General features: G+C 42.0%; 1 protein-coding gene across 4 annotated transcripts in view; it reads right to left on the bottom strand.

The window, feature by feature from the left end:
• Positions 1–19,412, bottom strand: part of SCAPER (S-phase cyclin A associated protein in the ER) — a 369,596-nt gene that overhangs the window by 105,622 nt on the left and 244,562 nt on the right. For all 4 annotated transcript variants that reach the window (XM_077264248.1, XM_077264247.1, XM_077264249.1 and 1 more), the window contains one exon: positions 1,375–1,490. In XM_077264248.1, the coding sequence (XP_077120363.1) occupies positions 1,375–1,490 (116 nt within the window). The remainder of the gene's footprint in view (positions 1–1,374; positions 1,491–19,412) is intronic.

Genomic DNA, 19,412 nt, shown 5'->3' with positions numbered 1-19,412 from the left:
CAAAACAGGGTTCCCCTCATTCCCTATTCCACCTGGTGCAACATATACTCTGATTATAGAGATGACAGTGAATGTGTAGCTTTTTCTATTCATATCTACAGACGAGAGCATTTTTGGGAACTCCCATAAAGGTAAATAGTGGAATTCACGCAGGCGCAACCACCTCTCCAGTCACAACCACCTCTCCAGTCACAACTTCACCCGCTATAGGATAGGATCTTTGGCCCTCTGTTCTGGAGACAGCTATGGATCCATGAAGTAGGACGTCCATTTATCAGACATTGATGCCATAATGACTGAAATGAGACCCTTAAAATAGTATTTGAGCTCTGTCATATAATTTCAGCGTTACACACCTGTCCCAGGTCTGGGCTCTGCCCCTACATCCTTGTCTACTATATTTTCTTGTTATCTACTTCGGGCTTTGCTAGTAGCCCGGCATGCTCCCACACCTGGGTCTTGGTATTAAGACTTTTAGTTTGTCTGTGCCCAGTTCCTTTCTACAGTTTGCAGAACATCTCCTGGCTGTCTGCAACTTCCATTATATTCAGACTTTCTGGTTACTCTGGGGTTCTATCTGCTACCTGTTCATGGTCATCTAGGATCTCTGCTATGTGTTTGTTGGCGACTTCCAGGACACCTCCTATCTGCCTGAGGCTTCCATGGTATTAAGACTTTCTAGTTACTGCGGAGCTCTTTCTGCAACCTGTCTGCGGTTTTCAGGATGTCACCTGTCTGTCTGCAGCTTCCAGTCCCCAAGTTACCTATCTGTGACCTTCAGTACCACTGCTATCTGTCTGCAGTCTTCAGGACGTCACCTATATGTGGCTTTCAGTACCACTGCTACTTGTCTACCGTCTGCCTGTGGCTTTCATATCCTCAGTTACTGATCTTCCTGAAGCATTCAGTAACCCTGCTAATGGTCTCTTGTCTGTTATCCGTTTCCTGTGTGCCTCACCCATCTGCAGCACTGATGCCCATGTGCCCACCTGGACCTTGGGATCAGAGAATCCATGATCACCTTTTGTGACATTCAGGTAAAAATAAGAACAAAAGATATAGTATAAACGTATGACTATTGTTATTTTACACCAAATTTGTGCAAATAATCTCATGTCCATGTAACCACTGTGTAAACACTAGTGACCGGCAGTGTTCACATTCACATGATCTAAGACAGCGGCAGTCATTTGAATCATCCACGTGACCACTTCGACAGCAGCCAAGCCAGCCTCTACTTTTGTGCAGGCGGCATACAGTGATTAACTGTGCATTAGCAAATACAAGTCCTATCTAGTTCTTTAACTTTCAGCATAAATATGTGCACACTCTTATGATGTGCCCCTGTTGTAAAAAAAAACAATGGACTCTTACTTGAAAGGGATGCGGAATGATGTGCTGGAGTTACTTAGAGGTGTAACCATTTGTAGGATCTGCTCCACAACTGACAGCCCACCAGCAGCCCGAAACGATATCTGGTCAGAGGAATTCTTTAGAGAAAGAAAAATAATCATTGAGTCCAACAAAAACGGGAAACAAAAAATAAAAACACGAAAAGGAAATAAAAATGAAGTTTCAATTCTAATAGGTTACAAATTGCTGTGTTTAATTCAAGCGCTAACATAAAATACATTGAAACCACCCAACTTTACTGACAGTATGCTAATAATCAAGATATTAAAAGGGCCATGCAAGGGGACATGTCCAGAGACTTGGTTCTTCAGCTGTTGCCAAAAGTCTCAAACACATCAGTAAATTTAGGGATTGACTGGTTTTACAAAATTGGATAAAAGATGAAGACACATACTTAAAGTGTGTTTGCACATATTCATAGCCTGAAATGAACCTGATAAACTGAATATGATAACAGTATAGAATAACACACTCCACATATGTAGGTACAAGTGCACCCTCTTTGAGATGACCACCCAGAATTGCATGGAAGTAGTCTTTTAGAGGGATGGTCTTCTCAAAGAGGTGGTGTTCTGCAGAGACTTCATTGTATAGGTTGGTTATGTCTTGTTGCACACTTTTACATTCACATAGCATCAGAAGACATTGCCAACATATGAATCGAATGTATGAAAATAATGAGAAATTACTGGAGCCTTATTTTTTTTCCACACATTTACAAAATGGCTCACACAGAAACAAAAGATACCCTCAAATCCTGTCATAGGAACATATAGACACTAGTGATGAGCGAACTTGCTCAGATAAGGTGTTATCCGAGCATGCTCGTGTGTTAACCGAGTGTCTTCTTTGTGCTCGAATAATATGTTCGAGTCCCAACGCCTGCATGTTTCGAGGCTGTTCGACAGCAGCAACACATGCAGGGATCGCCTAACAAACAGGAACTTCATGCATGTGTTGGGGCTGTCGAACAGCAGCGGGGACTCAAACATATTTTTCCAGCTCAAAGAAGACACTCTGTTAGCACACGAGCATGCTCAGATAACACCTTATTAGAGTACATTCGCTCATCACTGACACCACTTTTAATTTTATAAAAAAGGGGCTGATTCTCAGCAATCTTAACATTACCAATAGCCATGAAAAACTTTGTTCTATAAGAGTTTAAAAGCGGGACCAAAAAGGGAGCAGTCGGATAACTGCAGAAGCTTTGACCTACATAACTACACAGAGTTTGTTATTCATTTACTGGGTAAGAAAAACATTCATGATCTTATGCAAATTTAGGCCCTATGAATGGGCTGAAAGTAGCCATCTCTAGAAAAAAAGAGATAATGCTAACCTAAATTCATAAAAGCACACGGGAGCATTGACAAATGAATTGGTTCCGAGCGACACATCTATGTTATCTGTCTTACCTGGCTAAGGAATCTAAAGTCCCTTCACACTCACTGGATGAAACGGAAAGGCCCATACATCTGATGTGGTCAGGGTACAGAAGGATCAAGCAGTTCTAGCTTCAGCACCAGATACTTTGGTATTACAGGGAGATGAGCTTTTGCCAGAAATGTCTAGCTGACTCTCTCTCCCCATTGAAAATACATGAACACTCAGCTGAGTTGAGTATGAAGGAGTCAACAGAGATGGTTATCTGCCATCAACTATCTCACACAAATAGCCAGCTTAAAGGGCTAGATAGACATTGCCCAACTTAGTGATCAGAAGGTATGTCCTATACAAATTGCATCCCGATAAGTTCTAGAGACTAACACATGAGCAAAGTTAACATACTCGGCTACTATAGCAAACTTTGGTTCCTCTTAAGAATAATCAAATGGACTAGATAATTAGTCACGTCTCTATATAGTAATGTACATTCTCCTCCTATCTGGAAATACTGCACATTCTCCATATTGCTACACCTATCCTTCTTACAAACCACATGTCCGCTTTAAATAAAAACAGTTTTACCAGTGGACTGTCAGTTATTAACTGGCGTTATTTAATGGGGTATGTTGCCCATATATGCACACAGAGTAATCAATTATTATTCCTTTAATAATTGTGATATCCACAAATGACTACTTAAGCACCAAACGAAACTGTAAACCTGAGCAAAAGTCTTTTGCGCCATCATAAATTTTAACCCATAGGAATGCTTTGTATTAAATAGGTATAAAATACATAAAATAAGCTTAGAGCAGACCTGGCCAGGCATGGTCATACTATATTGAAGAGCTGTTAGACAATCACATTGTGCGTGGGGGCATCATATTGTGTGTGGGAAGGCTGTGTGGACATTATACTGTGTGAGGGAGGGCGGTGGGGACATCATACTGTGTAGGAGGGCTGTGGGGGACATCATACTATGTGCTGGAGGGCTATGGGAACATCATACTGTGTGTGAGTGCTGTGGGGACATTATACTGTGTGTGGGATGGCTCTGGGGAGATTATACTGTGTGCGGGAAGCCTGTGGGGATATTATACTGTGTGTGGGAGGGCAGTGGGGATATTATATTGTGTATGGGATAGCTCTGGGGATATTATACTGTGTGTGGGAGGACTGTGGGGATATTATACTGTGTGTGTGAGGACTGTGGGGATATTATATTGTGTATGGGATGGCTCCGTGGAGATTATTCTGTGTGTGGGAGGACTGTGGGGATATACTGTATGTGGGAGGACTGCGGGGATATTATACTTGTTGTGTGAGGACTGTGGGGATATTACATTGTGTATGGGATGGCTCTAGGGATATTATACTGTGTATGGGAGGCCTGTGGGGATATTATACTGTGTGTGGGAGGGCAGTGGGGATATTATATTGTGTATGGGATAGCTCTGGGGATATTATACTGTGTGTGGGAGGACTGTGGGGATATTATACTGTGTGTGTGAGGACTGTGGGGATATTATATTGTGTATGGGATGGCTCCGTGGAGATTATTCTGTGTGTGGGAGGACTGTGGGGATATACTGTATGTGGGAGGACTGCGGGGATATTATACTGTGTGTGGGGAAATTATACTGTGTGTGGCAGGACTGTGGGGATATTATACTGTGTGTGGGAGGGCTGTGGGGACATTATACTGTGTGTGGGAGGGCTGTGGGGACATTATAATGTGTGTGGGACAGCTGTGGGGACATTATAATGTGTGTGTGAGGGCTGTGGGGACATCATACTGTGTAGGAGGGCTGTGGGGGACATCGTACTAAAGGTACCTTCACACAAAACAACTTTCCAACGAGAACGACAACGATCCGTGATGTTGCAGCGTCCTGGATAGCGATCTCGTTGAGTTTGACACGCAGCAGCGATCTGGATCCCGCTGTTATATCGCTGGTCGGAGCTAGAAGTCCAGAACTTTATTTGGTCGCTAGATCGGCGTGTATCGTCATGTTTGACAGCAAAAGCAACGATGTCAGCAATGTTTCTTCATGGAGCGTGAACGATAAGTGAGTCGCCGTTACGTCACTGGATCGCTCCTGCATCGTTCTGGAACTGCTGTGTTTGACGTCTCTACAGCGACCTAACAGCGATGCTCCAGCGATCTAGTTTAGGTCGGATCGTTGTCTATATCGCTGGAGCATCGCTTAGTGTAACGGTACCTTAAGTGTGGTAGGGCTGTGTGAACATCATACTATGTGGAGGGAGCTGTTGATCAATGTTCAAGGGCTGAATAACAAGCAATAAGATTTATAAACTTTACAAAAAGAAGTAAATCATATGGTATTGATTCGCTGCTACTGGTAAGATACATGTTACAATCAGCCCTATTGCAACATTTATTAGCAGCAGCAAGTTAGCATACATAATTCTGATCAAAATTAAGTGATACAATTAATATTAAATTATTATAATTAATATGTTAATATTGACGAGAATTAATTTCAGCTTAGTTCGGCCCTCCACAATAGTCATGATATCTCATGTGGCCTCTTGGGAAAATTAATTGTCCACCCCTGGCCTAGAGCAATTATGACATCTTCATGTACACATGCCTCACACTTCGCACTGCTGTGGAGATGAGTAAGGTCTTCTCTGTAGAGAAATACTACGTGTACACATCTACACGTGCCGCTCAATGATCAGCAATGTCCTGGAATCTCCTCTGTGTGTGGCAACCCCAGAGACCTGTTTAAACAGCTAAATGGTCGTCAGTCTCCAGGGCTGGCAATGTGAGTGACAGCAGACTAATAAGCTTAGCGGCTGCCTTCCAGTAACACCGCCAGGAGGGGGATAACAGGGAGACGACCTGAATTACACTGCATGGGGAACCTTCCAATTTTGACTACAAGTTACAATTACCTCAGCAAATGAAAGGAACAACAGCTGTTAATGTGGAGGGGGTTATCCTGGGTGAGGGGTCAAAACAACTTTGTACTTGGCTTATTAAGAACAGACAAGGATTGGACAATGTATCCCTTGACAAAGAAAACAAGAGCATCCTAACTGGATGATTTAAAACATGATTTTTTGGCGGTCCAGCTAACTAGGTAAAAAGGAAGTCAATTAAACCACAAGTACATTTTTGGAATATGGGAGGTAACTGGAAATCCTGGAAGAAAGCCATAAAATGGGGGAGAACATACAAACCACATACAGGTATTGTCCTTGGATTGGGACCCAATACCCCAGCGCTGCAGCATAACAATGCTAACTACTGCAGACTGTGAGCCCTCGCGGGCAGGGTCCTCCCTCCTTATGTACCCGTGTGCCTTGTTTTTGCTCATGTTTAATGTATTTGTCTATATTTGCCCCGTATTTCACATGGAAAGCGCCATGGAATAAATGGCGCTATAAAAATGAATAATAATAATAATAATAATAATAACTACTGAGCCATTTTATTTTTTTTTTTGCCAAAACATATATTCCTTTAAAAAAACATATATAGATGATGTGATCTACTTCATATACAGTGGATGGTGGCTACTTTTGTCTAAACTGCACACAAAAATTGAACATTGGCCATTTTTTTTTCTTAGACAGTCTAGGTAGATGAAGACTACTGTACCCTCCAGCTATCCTCTCAGTAAAGAGAAAGCACATAGCCAGTACTACCTGTCTTGTTGCTGCACGCTTCATGCATGGTTTCATCCAGACACTACATCCTTGAGCAGGCTTCTCATGCCTCCTGCTGCCTAAGAGGGGAAGGACCCAAGGCAAACCTGAGGACCATAGAGGTGCAATGTATCATAGCAGATCACATTAGTACCTGTAGGCCAATGTCGTCACACAGGCAGGAAGAGGTAGCTACATAACCTGAAGGATCATAGCCTGAAGGACACCCCGAGAGGGAGTCACAAGTGGATCGATACAAAATTAACAAAAGATTGTAAAGCTTACCAAGCTGCTTTTATGCAGAGTAAAGGCCCCAATACACATCAGACTAAGGTAAGCCAATACCACCTGTATCGCCAAATCAGCTGTCAGTCTAAAGTGTTTGAGGGCCAAACGGTCAACCCTGTTGAATTTCAGTGTGCGATTCTTATATTCAGGGAGGAGGTCAGCCACTGCCAGGAGTACGGTAGTGACTCTCCCATAATGAACAGAGGAGCGCTCAGCCGAGGAGAACATTGCTATGCATTTGGAGTCAGGAGAGATAGATGCTATCTAATGTGTATGGGGCCTTGATGACATTTCAAAACACTGATAAGCGATTGGTGATTTGAAATGGTATTATGAGCACCTGAAGGACACCCAGTAGATAAAAATCTGTCCTGGTCATGTGATGGTCCCACAAGGGAGCCAATAACTGCTCTGTAAAGGTTATTGACAGTCATCAATGTGCACAGGTCAATTACATATAAGTTGATTGGAGCTCGTTTAAAGACCGGTTCACATAGGTAAATAAACATAGTATCGGAACAGAACAATTATTAAAACGAATATTCTGTCCTCACAGAGCATGCATATTGTCGGAAGCCCATCCACTCCTGACGTGGGGTGATGTGACATCAACAACGATGATTTTTAGGTCTACACAAACAATCCTATCAACCAACGACTGAGCATTTTGCAATAATAGATGCAGTTAGCGTTGTGAAATATGGTGATAGAATTGCTTTAAAACTTATGGCCTACCCTTAGGATACCCGATTAATATGTAGTAGTAGTATGTATGTTGTAGACTCTAGTACTATGGAGCTGCAAAGTACAATTACAGAGGACAAACCATTTTTATGGCCACTTCAGCACCTGTAGCCACATGTAATCCAATGTAGTGAGCCAGACAGGAAGTGATAACTGGATTAGCGAAAATATTCATTTTAATATCAGGATCATACAGCTATTGTCACATGGATTATCAAAGTACCGTAATTACATAGTTTTTCTTACCAAAGTAAGAAATCTATTTAATACTGTATAAAGTTTTCCTTGTGAAATCTCATGACAGATCTGCTTCAAAACTGATGACCAATCTCTAAGATAGGCCAGAAATATTAGATAGGAGGGTACATGATTGTTAGAGGGGGCTGCCTCATAGTAGTAGTCTTTAAAGGGAACCTGTCACCAGGAATAACACTGTTAACCTGCAGATATGTGGCTAACCTGCAGGTTAACAGCGTTATGATGCCGTCCGATGCCTGCACACAGCGGAATGCAGCATGGAGAAAATTATCTTTATTCTCCCTGCCAGCATTCAGTCATGGAGGTGGGGGGTGCAGCCGATTCAGCCACTATACAGCCGCCGTACCCGCGCCCCTGACTGACACTGGCTCTATATTGAGGCCATCTGTCAGTCAGGGCAGGGGGCTCGGTTACAGCGGCCACTCTGTATTCTCCCCTCTGCATTTGGCTACGTGCAGGTGCCGGACAGCATTATAATGCTGTTAACCTGCAGAATAACAGCGTAATTCCTAGTGACAGGTTCCCTTTAACATTTGCAACGCTTTATACTGCACAATACCATAACTTTAGTAGTGGTGTTTCATGAAATTGTAGTCTAAGAGTCAATGACCAATCTAACATTGATTGCCTATTCTAAGGTCAGATAATTTAGAGTACAAAATAATTAATTTTACCCTATTTAAACCTCTATTTATAAATTAAATATACTATCTGGAACATACTCCCCATTAAAGTGGTTGTCTCCCCAATACAACACGTCTTCTCAAGATTCTACAGATATGAGCAGAAGTGAATCCTGTTTTCATGGACAAGGTCTTGCGTATATTACAAGGTCAGCCATTTTTTTTCAATAAGAGCCATGTAGTACTACTTGGGACGGTTTTAGACAAAGTGGGGCTCCAATTACTCACATATTGTGCCATCACACAGAAACATTTCGGTGTCAAGATCACACCTCACTGCTTGCACGCTTGACCCGCTCCCGTCCCACCTGATCCCTAACCTTGCCACGGTCTTCATCCCAACCCTAACACACCTCTTCAATCTCTCACTCACAACAGGTGTCTTCCCCTCATCCTTCAAACATGCCAAGATCACACGCATCCTCAAAAAGACCTCCCTCGACCCATCCTTTGTGTCTAGCTATCGCCCGATATCTCTTCTCCCTTACGCCTCAAAACTACTGGAACAACATGTCCATCTTGAACTGTCCTCCCACCTCTCCTCCTGGTCCCTCTTTGACCGGTTACAATCTGGCTTCCGACCCCATCACTCAACTAAAACTGCCCTAACTAAAGTCACCAATGACCTACTAACTGCCAAGAGCAAGAGACACTACTCTGTCCTCCTTCTTCTGGACCTGTCTTCTGCCTTTGACACTGTGGACCACTCCCTTCTGCTACAGATCCTCTTATCTCTTGGCATCACACACTTGGCCCTATCCTGGATCACGTCATATCTAACAGAATGAACATTCAGTGTCTCCCTCTCCCACACCACCTCCTCACTTCGCCACTTGTCTGTCGGTGTTCCTCAAGGCTCTGCTCTAGGACCCCTACTCTTCTCCATCTACACCTTTGGCCTGGGACAGTTTATAGAATCCCACAGTACGCAGTATTATCTCTATGCCGATGACACACAGATCTACCTATCCGAACCTGACCTCACCTCCTTACTCAACAAAATCCCACACTGTCTGTCTGCTACCTAGCCTTTTTTCTGCTCGCTTTCCAAAACTGAACATGGACAAAACAGAATTCATCATCTTTTCCCATCTCACTCTACCCCTCCACCAGACCTATCCATCAATGTCAATGGCTGCTCACTTTCACCAGTCCCACATGCTTGGTGCCTCGGGGTGATCCTCGACTCTGCCCTCTCTGTCAAGCCACATATCCAAGCCTTTGCCTCCTCCTGCTGTCTCTAACTCAAAAATATTTCCCGCATCCGCGCATTCCTTGACCACAACACCACAAAAACACTAGTGCACGCCCTTATCTCCTGCCTTGACTACTGCAACCTCCTACTCTCTGGCCTCCCCTATAGCACCACTCCAATCCATCCTACACTCTGCTGCCCGACTAATCTACCTGTCTACCGCTATTCCCCAGCCTCTCCCCTATGCCAAGCCCTTCACTGGTTTCCTATCGCCCAGAGACTCCAGTTCAAAACCCTTACTATGACATACAAAGCCATCCACAACCTGTCTCCTCCATACAGCTGCGACATGGTCTCCCGGCACTTACCTACACGAAACCTCCGATCCTCTCAAGATCTCCTTCTCTACTCCCCTCTCATCTCTTCTTCCTACAACCGCATGTAAGACTTCTCCCATGCTTCCCCCATACTCTGGAACTCTCAACCACAACACATCAGACTCTCGCCTACCATAGAAATCTTCAAAAAGAACCTGAAGACTCCCCTCTTCCGACAAGCCTACAGCCTGCAGTGATCCTCAACCTACTGAACCGCCACACGACCAGCTCTACCCCCTCCTACTGTATCCCCACCCATCCTCTGCAGACTGTGAGCCCTCGCAGGCAGTGTCCTCCCTCCTTCTGTACCTAGTGCCTTGTTTTTTGCTCATGTTTAATGTATTTGTCTATATTTGCTCCCTTTTCACATGTAAAGCGCCATGGAATAAATGGCGTTATAAAAATGTATAATAATAATTTACCTGCGCTGAGTTTAGGTCGTTGAATAAACGTGATAGACAATATTGAAGTCATTCGCCGCTAGTTTCCCAACCTCTTTACACTGGCTGAGGAAGAATAATGGGCACAGAGCGATCACTAGTCGATCAATGTGTCCCCATACAGTATCATGTTATCAGCAGCACATCTGCAGCTTACACCGGACGATGTGCTGCTGAGAACAATGATTTTTGTCCAGGCATAAACAATCCAATTACTCACTTAGTATAACACTCCATACTTCTCCACACAGTATAATGCACACCCCATAGTCCTCCATATAGTATAATGAGCCCCATAATCCTCCCTATAGTATAATGTGCCCCATAGTCCTCCATATTGGACAATGCACCCCCATAGTCCTCCATATATTACAATGCACTTCTCATAGTCCTTGATCCAGTACAATGCAGCCCCATATAGCACACATAGTATAATGCATACTCCACAATCCTTGATAAGAATATAATGCAGCCCCCATATAGTACATATATAATGCAAAGTTTAATGTAGCCCCATATAATACATACAGTATAATACACAGCCTATAGTCTTTGATAGAGTATAATGCAGCCCCCATGTAGCATATTGAAGCCCCCATATAGTATATACAGTGGGGAAAGTAAGTATTTGGCGGTAGGCCAGTCTGAACAAATGCGTTTTTAGGGCACGCTTAAAACTGTGGGGATTGGGGATTAATCGTATTAACCTAGGTAGTGCATTCCAAAGAATCGGCGCTGCACGTGTAAAGTCTTGGAGACGGGAATGGGAGGTTCTGATTATTGAGGATGCTAACCTGAGGTCATTAGCGGAGCGGAGGGCACGGGTAGGGTGGTAGACTGAGACCAGAGAGGAGATGTAGGGTGGTGCTGAGCCATGGAGTGCTTTGTGGATGAGGGTAGTAGTTTTGTACTGGATTCTGGAGTGGATGGGTAGCCAGTGTAATGACTGGCACAATGTAGAGGCATCGGTGTAACGGTTGGTGAGGAATATGATCCTGGCAGCAGCATTCAGGACAGATTGGAGCGGGGAGAGTTTGGTAAGAGGGAGGCCGATTAGTGGAGAGTTACAATAGTCCAGACGAGAATGAATAAGTGAGACAGTAAGAGTTTTTGCAGAGTCGAAAGTAAGAAAAGGGCGAATTCTAGAAATATTTTTGAGATGCAGATAAGAAGAGCGAGCCAGTGATCGGATGTGGGGGATGAATGAAAGCTCGGAATCAAGGATGACCCCAAGGCAGCGGGCATGTTGCTTGGGAGTAATGGTGGAACCACACACCGAGATGGCAATAGATAGATATAAAACTATGGCTAAAAACGCAGCATCACTTTTGTTTTTAAGGTCATGTGAACAAAGTAACAATGTCGGAAATGTCATTCCTTGATGCACTGTGTGTACATGTCCATTTACCTGCATATATCCATCAATTCCTATATGACCTAACCATCTTGTATACTGCTACGACTAATGAAATAAACGATGGAGAAAAGTGTTGGATTCCGGGAAGAAACCTGGTACAGCTAATCACGGATCAGGTTTGCATCTGTGATATTTCATGAGAGGTCATTTTGATTACAGGAAATCTCACCCCAATATGTTTTATAAGCGTTGTGTTAATGTTTAAATCAAATTGTCTCATTTCTGCTTAATAGGATCATGGTGAAGTAACAAGCCGGTCACCTCATGACTCTCTAATAAGGCAGCATCAGAACCTGAACTTCATTACAGTCCAGCCGGCAGTTTCCATTTAATTAGATGCTCGCTTGTAACCACTGCCAACTTTTTGATACGTTGTGACTTTTTACAACGTATTTACCCTTTTATGGGCAGAAAACCAGTAATAGATATTCCATAGATACAACATTCCAAGCAGACATTTATCACATCCTAGATTCAGAGATAAATTAGAAGACTGACCCCTGTGCTATACTTTACAAGCAAAAAGATAGCTTGATCAAGATGGCCACAGAGCACAGATCTGGCAGCAGGTGTGATCCGACTGTGAAAAAGATCAGTCCAAAAATAATGGAGTTTGCCAAATGAAGCAGTCGGACTTGCACCAGCAACATGGAAAGCTCCTGAACGTCCGCAACAAACTGATTCATTCTTATGTAGTTCTGATCAATTTCCTGAAAAAGTGCAGACAGGCATAAATATTTTAAAGCAAATCAGGTTACTATAACTTACACAGCCAAATCCTGGAGCTCTTAACATCATTTATTAATACTTAGCGCAAACAGACAGAACGACCGAGTGAAGTCCGAGGGCATGTACAAACACACAACACAAAGGCCATTACAAGTAGATAAAAAGGCAAGGACAACAGAAAAAAAATTCAGCTATATCATACATATAAAAACAATTTATGAGAAAGATTATATTCATAAAAAATAATACTGACATAATAATTCTTCGTGCTTAGAGAAAAAATGCCAGGGGTCATTCCAAACATGTTGCTTTTTTTCTACGTGTCTTTCATTAATTACATTTTTAATGGATATTGAATGTGAAGTTTTTACCCTGAAATGGAACATCAATTATATTTTCCTCCAGGTCAAAAAGTAATCTGTATAAAGTTTTAGTTCTATTAAAGAAGCACTCCTCCCATCAAAGTCTTTATGCTTTTAATGTATTGCAATCATCATATTATAAAGCACTGTGTACTGACAATTGCTCATTTTGCCTTTCTACCCAAGAAATGTTTCTCTTTTCTCTGCTCTATGTAGAAATAGGAAGTTCCTTGTCCCTGCATTTATCATTCCCCTCTTCAACTCCTGACCCAGCTGCTCCCTCATCCCCCCAGTGCATTTACTTTTGCAATGACTCATACACGGAAAACTGACCTCCTGTTTCTACATAAAGTTTAAAAAGATTCAGCTAGTCAGTTTTTAATGATGTGATGTCATAGACCCAATGGAGAACAGAAGAATTATCTGGGTAGAAAGGTAAAATGAGCAAGTGTAAGCACACAGTGCTATATAACAATTTTGATGGAAGGAGTGCTTCTTTAAGTCACAAGTTGTCTACACCAAGTGCGGATGATGTGAATGAATCACAATATTCATATGGAAAGGCAACACATAGGTCAAGGTCACCGAAAGAAGAATGACCTTTTAATCGCTGACAGGAGACAGAAGGAAGGTGAACAATATGGAAGAGGTAGTGGAGCGGTCAGTGAAATGCCCGCCCTCTGCATCTGCAGCAATAAATATCTCTAAACACAAATTTGTAAAATCAAGGTATGGCTGTAATCAGCATTATAGTGCCTTATGCATTAGCTTAAGATAAAAAACAAACAAACTGATGATAGCTTCTCTTAACAGATTCAACTAGTGTTCTTTGATTTTTTTTTTTTTAAATCTCACAATGTCTACCGAGCAGTAAAAATATAATATTAACCCATGGAGCTTTTTTTTTGTTTTCGTTTTTTGCGCCCCTTCTTTCCAAAGCCATTACTTTTTTATTTTTCCATCAATCTGGCCATGTGAGGGCTTATTTTTTGTGGGACGAGTTGTACTTTTGAACGATATCATTGGTTTTAACAGAAAACGGGGGAAAAAATTCCAAGTGCAATGAAATTGCAAAAAAAAGTGCAATCCCACACTAGTTTTTTGTTTGGCTTTTTTTTCCAGGTTTACTAAATGCTAAAACTGATCTGCCATTATGATTCACCAGGTCATTACGAATTCATAGACACCAAACATGTCTAGGTTCTTTTTTTATCTAAGTGGTGAAAAAAAAAATCCAAACTTTGCTATTTGCTATTTTTTTTTATTGTTTTATTTTGATTGGGGCGAAAGGGGGGTGATTTGAACTTTTATATATTTTTTCCTTTTTTATATTTTTAAACACATTTTTTTTTCGCAAGCTTCAATAGCCCATATAGGAGGCTAGAAGCATGCACTACTCGATCGCCTCTGCTACACAGAGGTGAAGCACAGATCACCTCTATGTAGCAGAAATGCAGCATTGATTTGAGCGCCGACCACAGGGTGGCGCTCAAAGAAATCCGCCATCAACAACCATAGAGGTCTCAAGGAGACCTCAGGTTGTTATGGCAATGCACTGCTGACCCCCGATCATGTGACGGGGGTCAGCGGAGCGAGCGCTTTCGGTCGCGCGGCGCTTGTTAAATGCCGCTGTCAGACTTTGACAGCGGCATTTAACTAGTTAATGGGCGCGGGCAGATCGCGATTCCGCTCGCGCCCATTGCGGACACATGTCAGCTGTTGATAACAGCGTACATGTTGTGGCTTTGAGGTGGGCTCACCGCCGGAGCCCTCCTCAAAGCGGGTGTTCTGCCAGCTGACGTACTATCCCGTCAGCTGGCAGAAAGGGGTTAACATTATTCTATGGGTCAGTATGAATGCAGCGACACTTAACACAAGTGTTTTTTTTTATTTTTCAAAATTTAAACTTGTTTTATGGAAATAAAGTGGAGATTTTTATGCTACTGTATTTCAAGTAGCATAACTTCCTTAACTACATGAGGGCTTGTCTTTTCACTTGTATGAGTTCTAATTTTTATTGATGCCATTCTAGGATACATATAATTTATTGACTAACTTTTAGTGGCGGAGAAAAAAAGTTGAGCTTGGAACCAGGGCTGTGGAGGCGGTAAGCCAAACCTCTGACTCCCGACCCCACAACACTACTGATCATGTATATAAAGTGCAGCACAGATTCATCTCAACTAGACGCCGAGATCAGGAACAGAACAGACATTTATAGGACCTTTCATAACTTTCCCAAATTCTTATGAAGACATTTACAGCACATCCTGCGTTGTACTACTGTACCCAATATATTATATATTTTAGGAGTCGGTCCATTTTATAATGACTCCAACACCATCAAAATGGACACCGGCTCCACAGCCCTGCTTGGAACCTAGCTGTGAATTACAACTTGTCTTCAGCTGTGAGTACGGTGGCAAGTACTCATGAGATCATCATGACAGACACATCTGCCACAGTGTGGAAATAGCAGCCCACACCAGATGGACATATCCATCATTGGTTTCTAAAAGGTTAAAGAAGATGTAGTTTTTATTTATTGGGTTAACTGATCTTGGACTTTTTTATTGAAGTGTAATTACATGCAACTCATGTATATCTGCTTTGGTTTACTGCAAAATAATTTTCCATATTTGGATTATTTCTTTGACTACACCTCCTCTCCAGGGAAGCTGCCAGGGCCTATACTGCTTCTATGGCGTTATTGGGCAATGCACAGCATTTAAAGGCTATGCATCCTTGGCACCAATTTGATTTTTCTCTGCTGTTCATTTGCTTCCTAAATACAAAGTTAGGAACTTTCCAGATTGTCTCCATTGCACATTTTCTACCATTTTGCTGTTGCAGAGTATCTGTATGTCCTTCATCTCTAAGCGAGCTTTTTAAGACTGATACAAACCTGTCATAGTTCCCGGTTCTGATGGCTCCTCCTGCTCCCCCTCACTTCTCTCAATGTTATGAGTCGGGCACATTGCCGATTTCTCCACATCTGAGAAAAATGACCACTTATTGTGATGAGATTTTGATCCGAGAGACATCATTCACCACCTTCTCCAATCTGTCTGCCTGTGAAAATTCGACCGCATGCCAATTTTTTCCATGGACCCCTTGCATTGTTGATATTGATCCAACACGTATTCAAATCGGACAAGTCTACAATTTTTTCCATGGACCCCTCGGTCTAAGTTAAAAGATCAGAGATGTGCACAGCCCTATAGAATATCATAGGTACAAGTGCTATCACAGATAGCACTCGTAAGGGAAAATCGGTTGTGACCATGAGCCCTTAGAGAGAGAGCCATATGGAGGGGGAGGAGGTTGTACAGAGGTTTCAAGAATTTAGAGAGGGAAAAGAATCAACAGCTTCAGGAAGAGCTAAGAAAACAGGCTACAGAAAAGGAGGAAAGTGCATGAAGAGGAAATAAGTGCAATATAAAAACGATTCACATCCAGCATGTATTACAGGGAGAGACACTCCCACAAAAGAAAAAAATGGAACCTTCAATCATGCTTGGAAATGCATGAAGTAGTAAAGATGGCAGACAAAGTTTTATTGACTACTAGTGATCACTAACATACATAAAAATCATTTTTTTTTAGGTAACATCAATGGTATCACTAGCCTTTAATGAAAGGGGTACAAGCAGATCTTAAGCTGCATGGGCTGTCTTTATCAGGTGCGAAGAGCTTTTCAGAGATTCATCAATTTCTCTAGGAAACGAGCATCTCAGATGTACCAAGCACATAGTCTGTGGTCACAGTATCAAGGATTTTTCCTGTTTTATGTTAATATTGCAGCAAATATCAGTGTGGCCGCTTTAGACGTGCTGGTAAACTTTACTGTCAGATGCCGAAACGCAAGTGGCTTTACCTTGACATGAACATCTCAGATCAGATCCGATTATCAAAAACTGCTTTAATCTTCTTTTGCAACTTAAACTCTGTTATCCAATCTGTACTAATCTATTTTCGCTACCAAACCTGCCTAAGCCGCCAGAACTGTATCCCCGCACATCATTCAATGCTTCTTATTTCCACTCATGCATAACTTATTTCTATCGTTCACAACACAAAGGTGCATGTCATCTAAATTTAACAGCGTAACAGTATTACAACGGACCTAAGAACTGATACAGATGTTACGCTAGGCTTGACTACAGTAATATGGAAGCAAGCATATGTTCTTATATAAAAGCAGGTTCCTGCTTTCACGTCATCTTGGTGCCTGTAGTTTGGGATTCTGAGGCTATGGAAGTTTTAACACGTTGATTGTAAAGCGCTGGGGAGAATCCCCTGAGTACCGTCATTATGATGCAGCTCATAAAGCAGTCCATTTAGTAAGTGAAAAGCTATTGTCCTGCACTCTTATCTCCCCCGAGAACATTCTCTATCTGATCTCTGTGATTAGCAATGGTATATAATGCATCCGGCCCATGTGCCGAGCAGCGGCAGCAAGCCTCTGCCTACAGAATAACTCTCCAGGGAAATTCAATTAACAGTGTCAACCCTACTCCCTCTAGTCAATAGCTCACACCATCGGGGCTCTTCCCACCGCCCACTATACAATAGAATTACAGGCCGAGTTTATAAATGATCTTATGGAGGCTGAAAGGATATTCTTCCACTCTACAAATGGATGGTCCTCTGGGGATGGTAAAGAGATATTTCACAACACGTACACAGAACAACTCTGCAGAAGGGGTATATATTAGTAGCCTGTAGTAGTGTCATTTTTTAGAATGTCAATGACTACGAAAATGAATGTATCAGTCTGGGTGTGCATGTGTAATATGATATAACGTGGTATTATCACATTTATAGGATAGCGGAAATGATTAATTCCGATATATATATATTACAAGAATGAATAAAGAAACTTAACTGCTAAAAGTTTTATATACTGAACATCAGGTAATGGTGGCTGTTAGGGATGGGCAGACCCGTGGCTGTTCGGCCAAAATTTATAAAAAAAAAAAACAAACTACTGTAACTTGATCTCGAACCCGATTCAAGTGAATGGGGGTCCCAAACATCCGACTGTTCCCTCGATGTCCTCTGTGTGACCACGTGGAAAACACCAGCTGTGACCAGTGATAACCTTACTGAAGTCACCGCCAGTCACAGCCTCTGGGTATCACGGATCGCTGTGGGCTGCCATGCTGTCTTACAGAGGACAGCGTGATAGCCAGCAGCTGAGACCGATGGTGAACAAGTTACCACCGGTTAGGGTATGTCCACACGTTGCAGATTTGCCTGCGCATTTTTCTGCTCTGAATCTGCATCTCTTGGCAGAAAACGCAGGTGCGTTTTTGCTGCGTTTTAGAAGCTAAATAAAGATGTATTACTGAACAAAAAAAAAAAAAAGATTTGTGATGTCATTTCTTGTCCAACCTCCTCTTTTACATTTGTCCAACCCACACTCCATTACACACAGATAGATGGATAACACAGGTCAACAAAAAAATTTTTTTTTTCTGGTGTCCAAAATATTTTAATGAATTTGGGGTATTTTTGGGGTGCTGATTCTGAATATGCTATCAGTTTTGCCAGATTGGCTCAAGTTTTTGAGATTTTTGGTATCTTATTTATAGCACTTGTTGGTAAATGCGACGCATCATCTCATTAATTTCTTTGGATTATTACTTGAACTGAGCAGTTCTCAATATAGTTTTGTGTTAATTAGTGTTCTAAAAGTTTGTTCATAGCTTGATTTTTGCACTAACTTTATGTTGTTGTCTGTTTTCCAGTGAAAAGCATGAACTCATCAAGAAGAAGTTGTCTTAACGATCCAGACTCATTCTGTTACATTTGTGGTGAATACACACTGCCAAAACATAGAAGAAACATAACAGACTTCGTAAAAAAAGTGTATTTTGCCTATTTTGGGGTTATGCTTGGGGACCAAGACAAGTTTTGGGCACCACACATAGTGTGCAAAGCATGTATCGAATTATTACGAAAATGGAGCAAAGGACAAAGAAAAAGCTTCAAATTTGGTGTTCCAATGGTGTGGAGAGAGCCAAAAAATCATCATGATGACTGTTATTTCTGTGCAGTGCAAGTGCAAGGATTCAATAAGCATAAGAAACGAAAATGGGAGTAACATGGAATCTGCAAGAAGGCCTGTCCCTCATTGTGAAGATGTGCCTGTACCTGTGTTTACCATAAATAACAGTCATCATGATGATTTTTTGGCTCTCTCCACACCATTGGAACACCAAATTTGAAGCTTTTTCTTTGTCCTTTGCTCCATTTTCGTAATAATTCGATACATGCTTTGCACACTATGTGTGGTGCCCAAAACTTGTCTTGGTCCCCAAGCATAACCCCAAAATAGGCAAAATACACTTTTTTTACGAAGTCTGTTATGTTTCTTCTATGTTTTGGCAGTGTGTATTCACCACAAATGTAACAGAATGAGTCTGGATCGTTA

This window comes from Ranitomeya variabilis, chromosome 5, assembly GCF_051348905.1.
Source record: "Ranitomeya variabilis isolate aRanVar5 chromosome 5, aRanVar5.hap1, whole genome shotgun sequence".
Classification (NCBI taxonomy): domain Eukaryota; kingdom Metazoa; phylum Chordata; class Amphibia; order Anura; family Dendrobatidae; genus Ranitomeya; species Ranitomeya variabilis.
The sequence above is the reverse complement of the archived record's forward strand: the minus strand, read 5'-3'. Positions and strand labels throughout refer to the sequence as shown.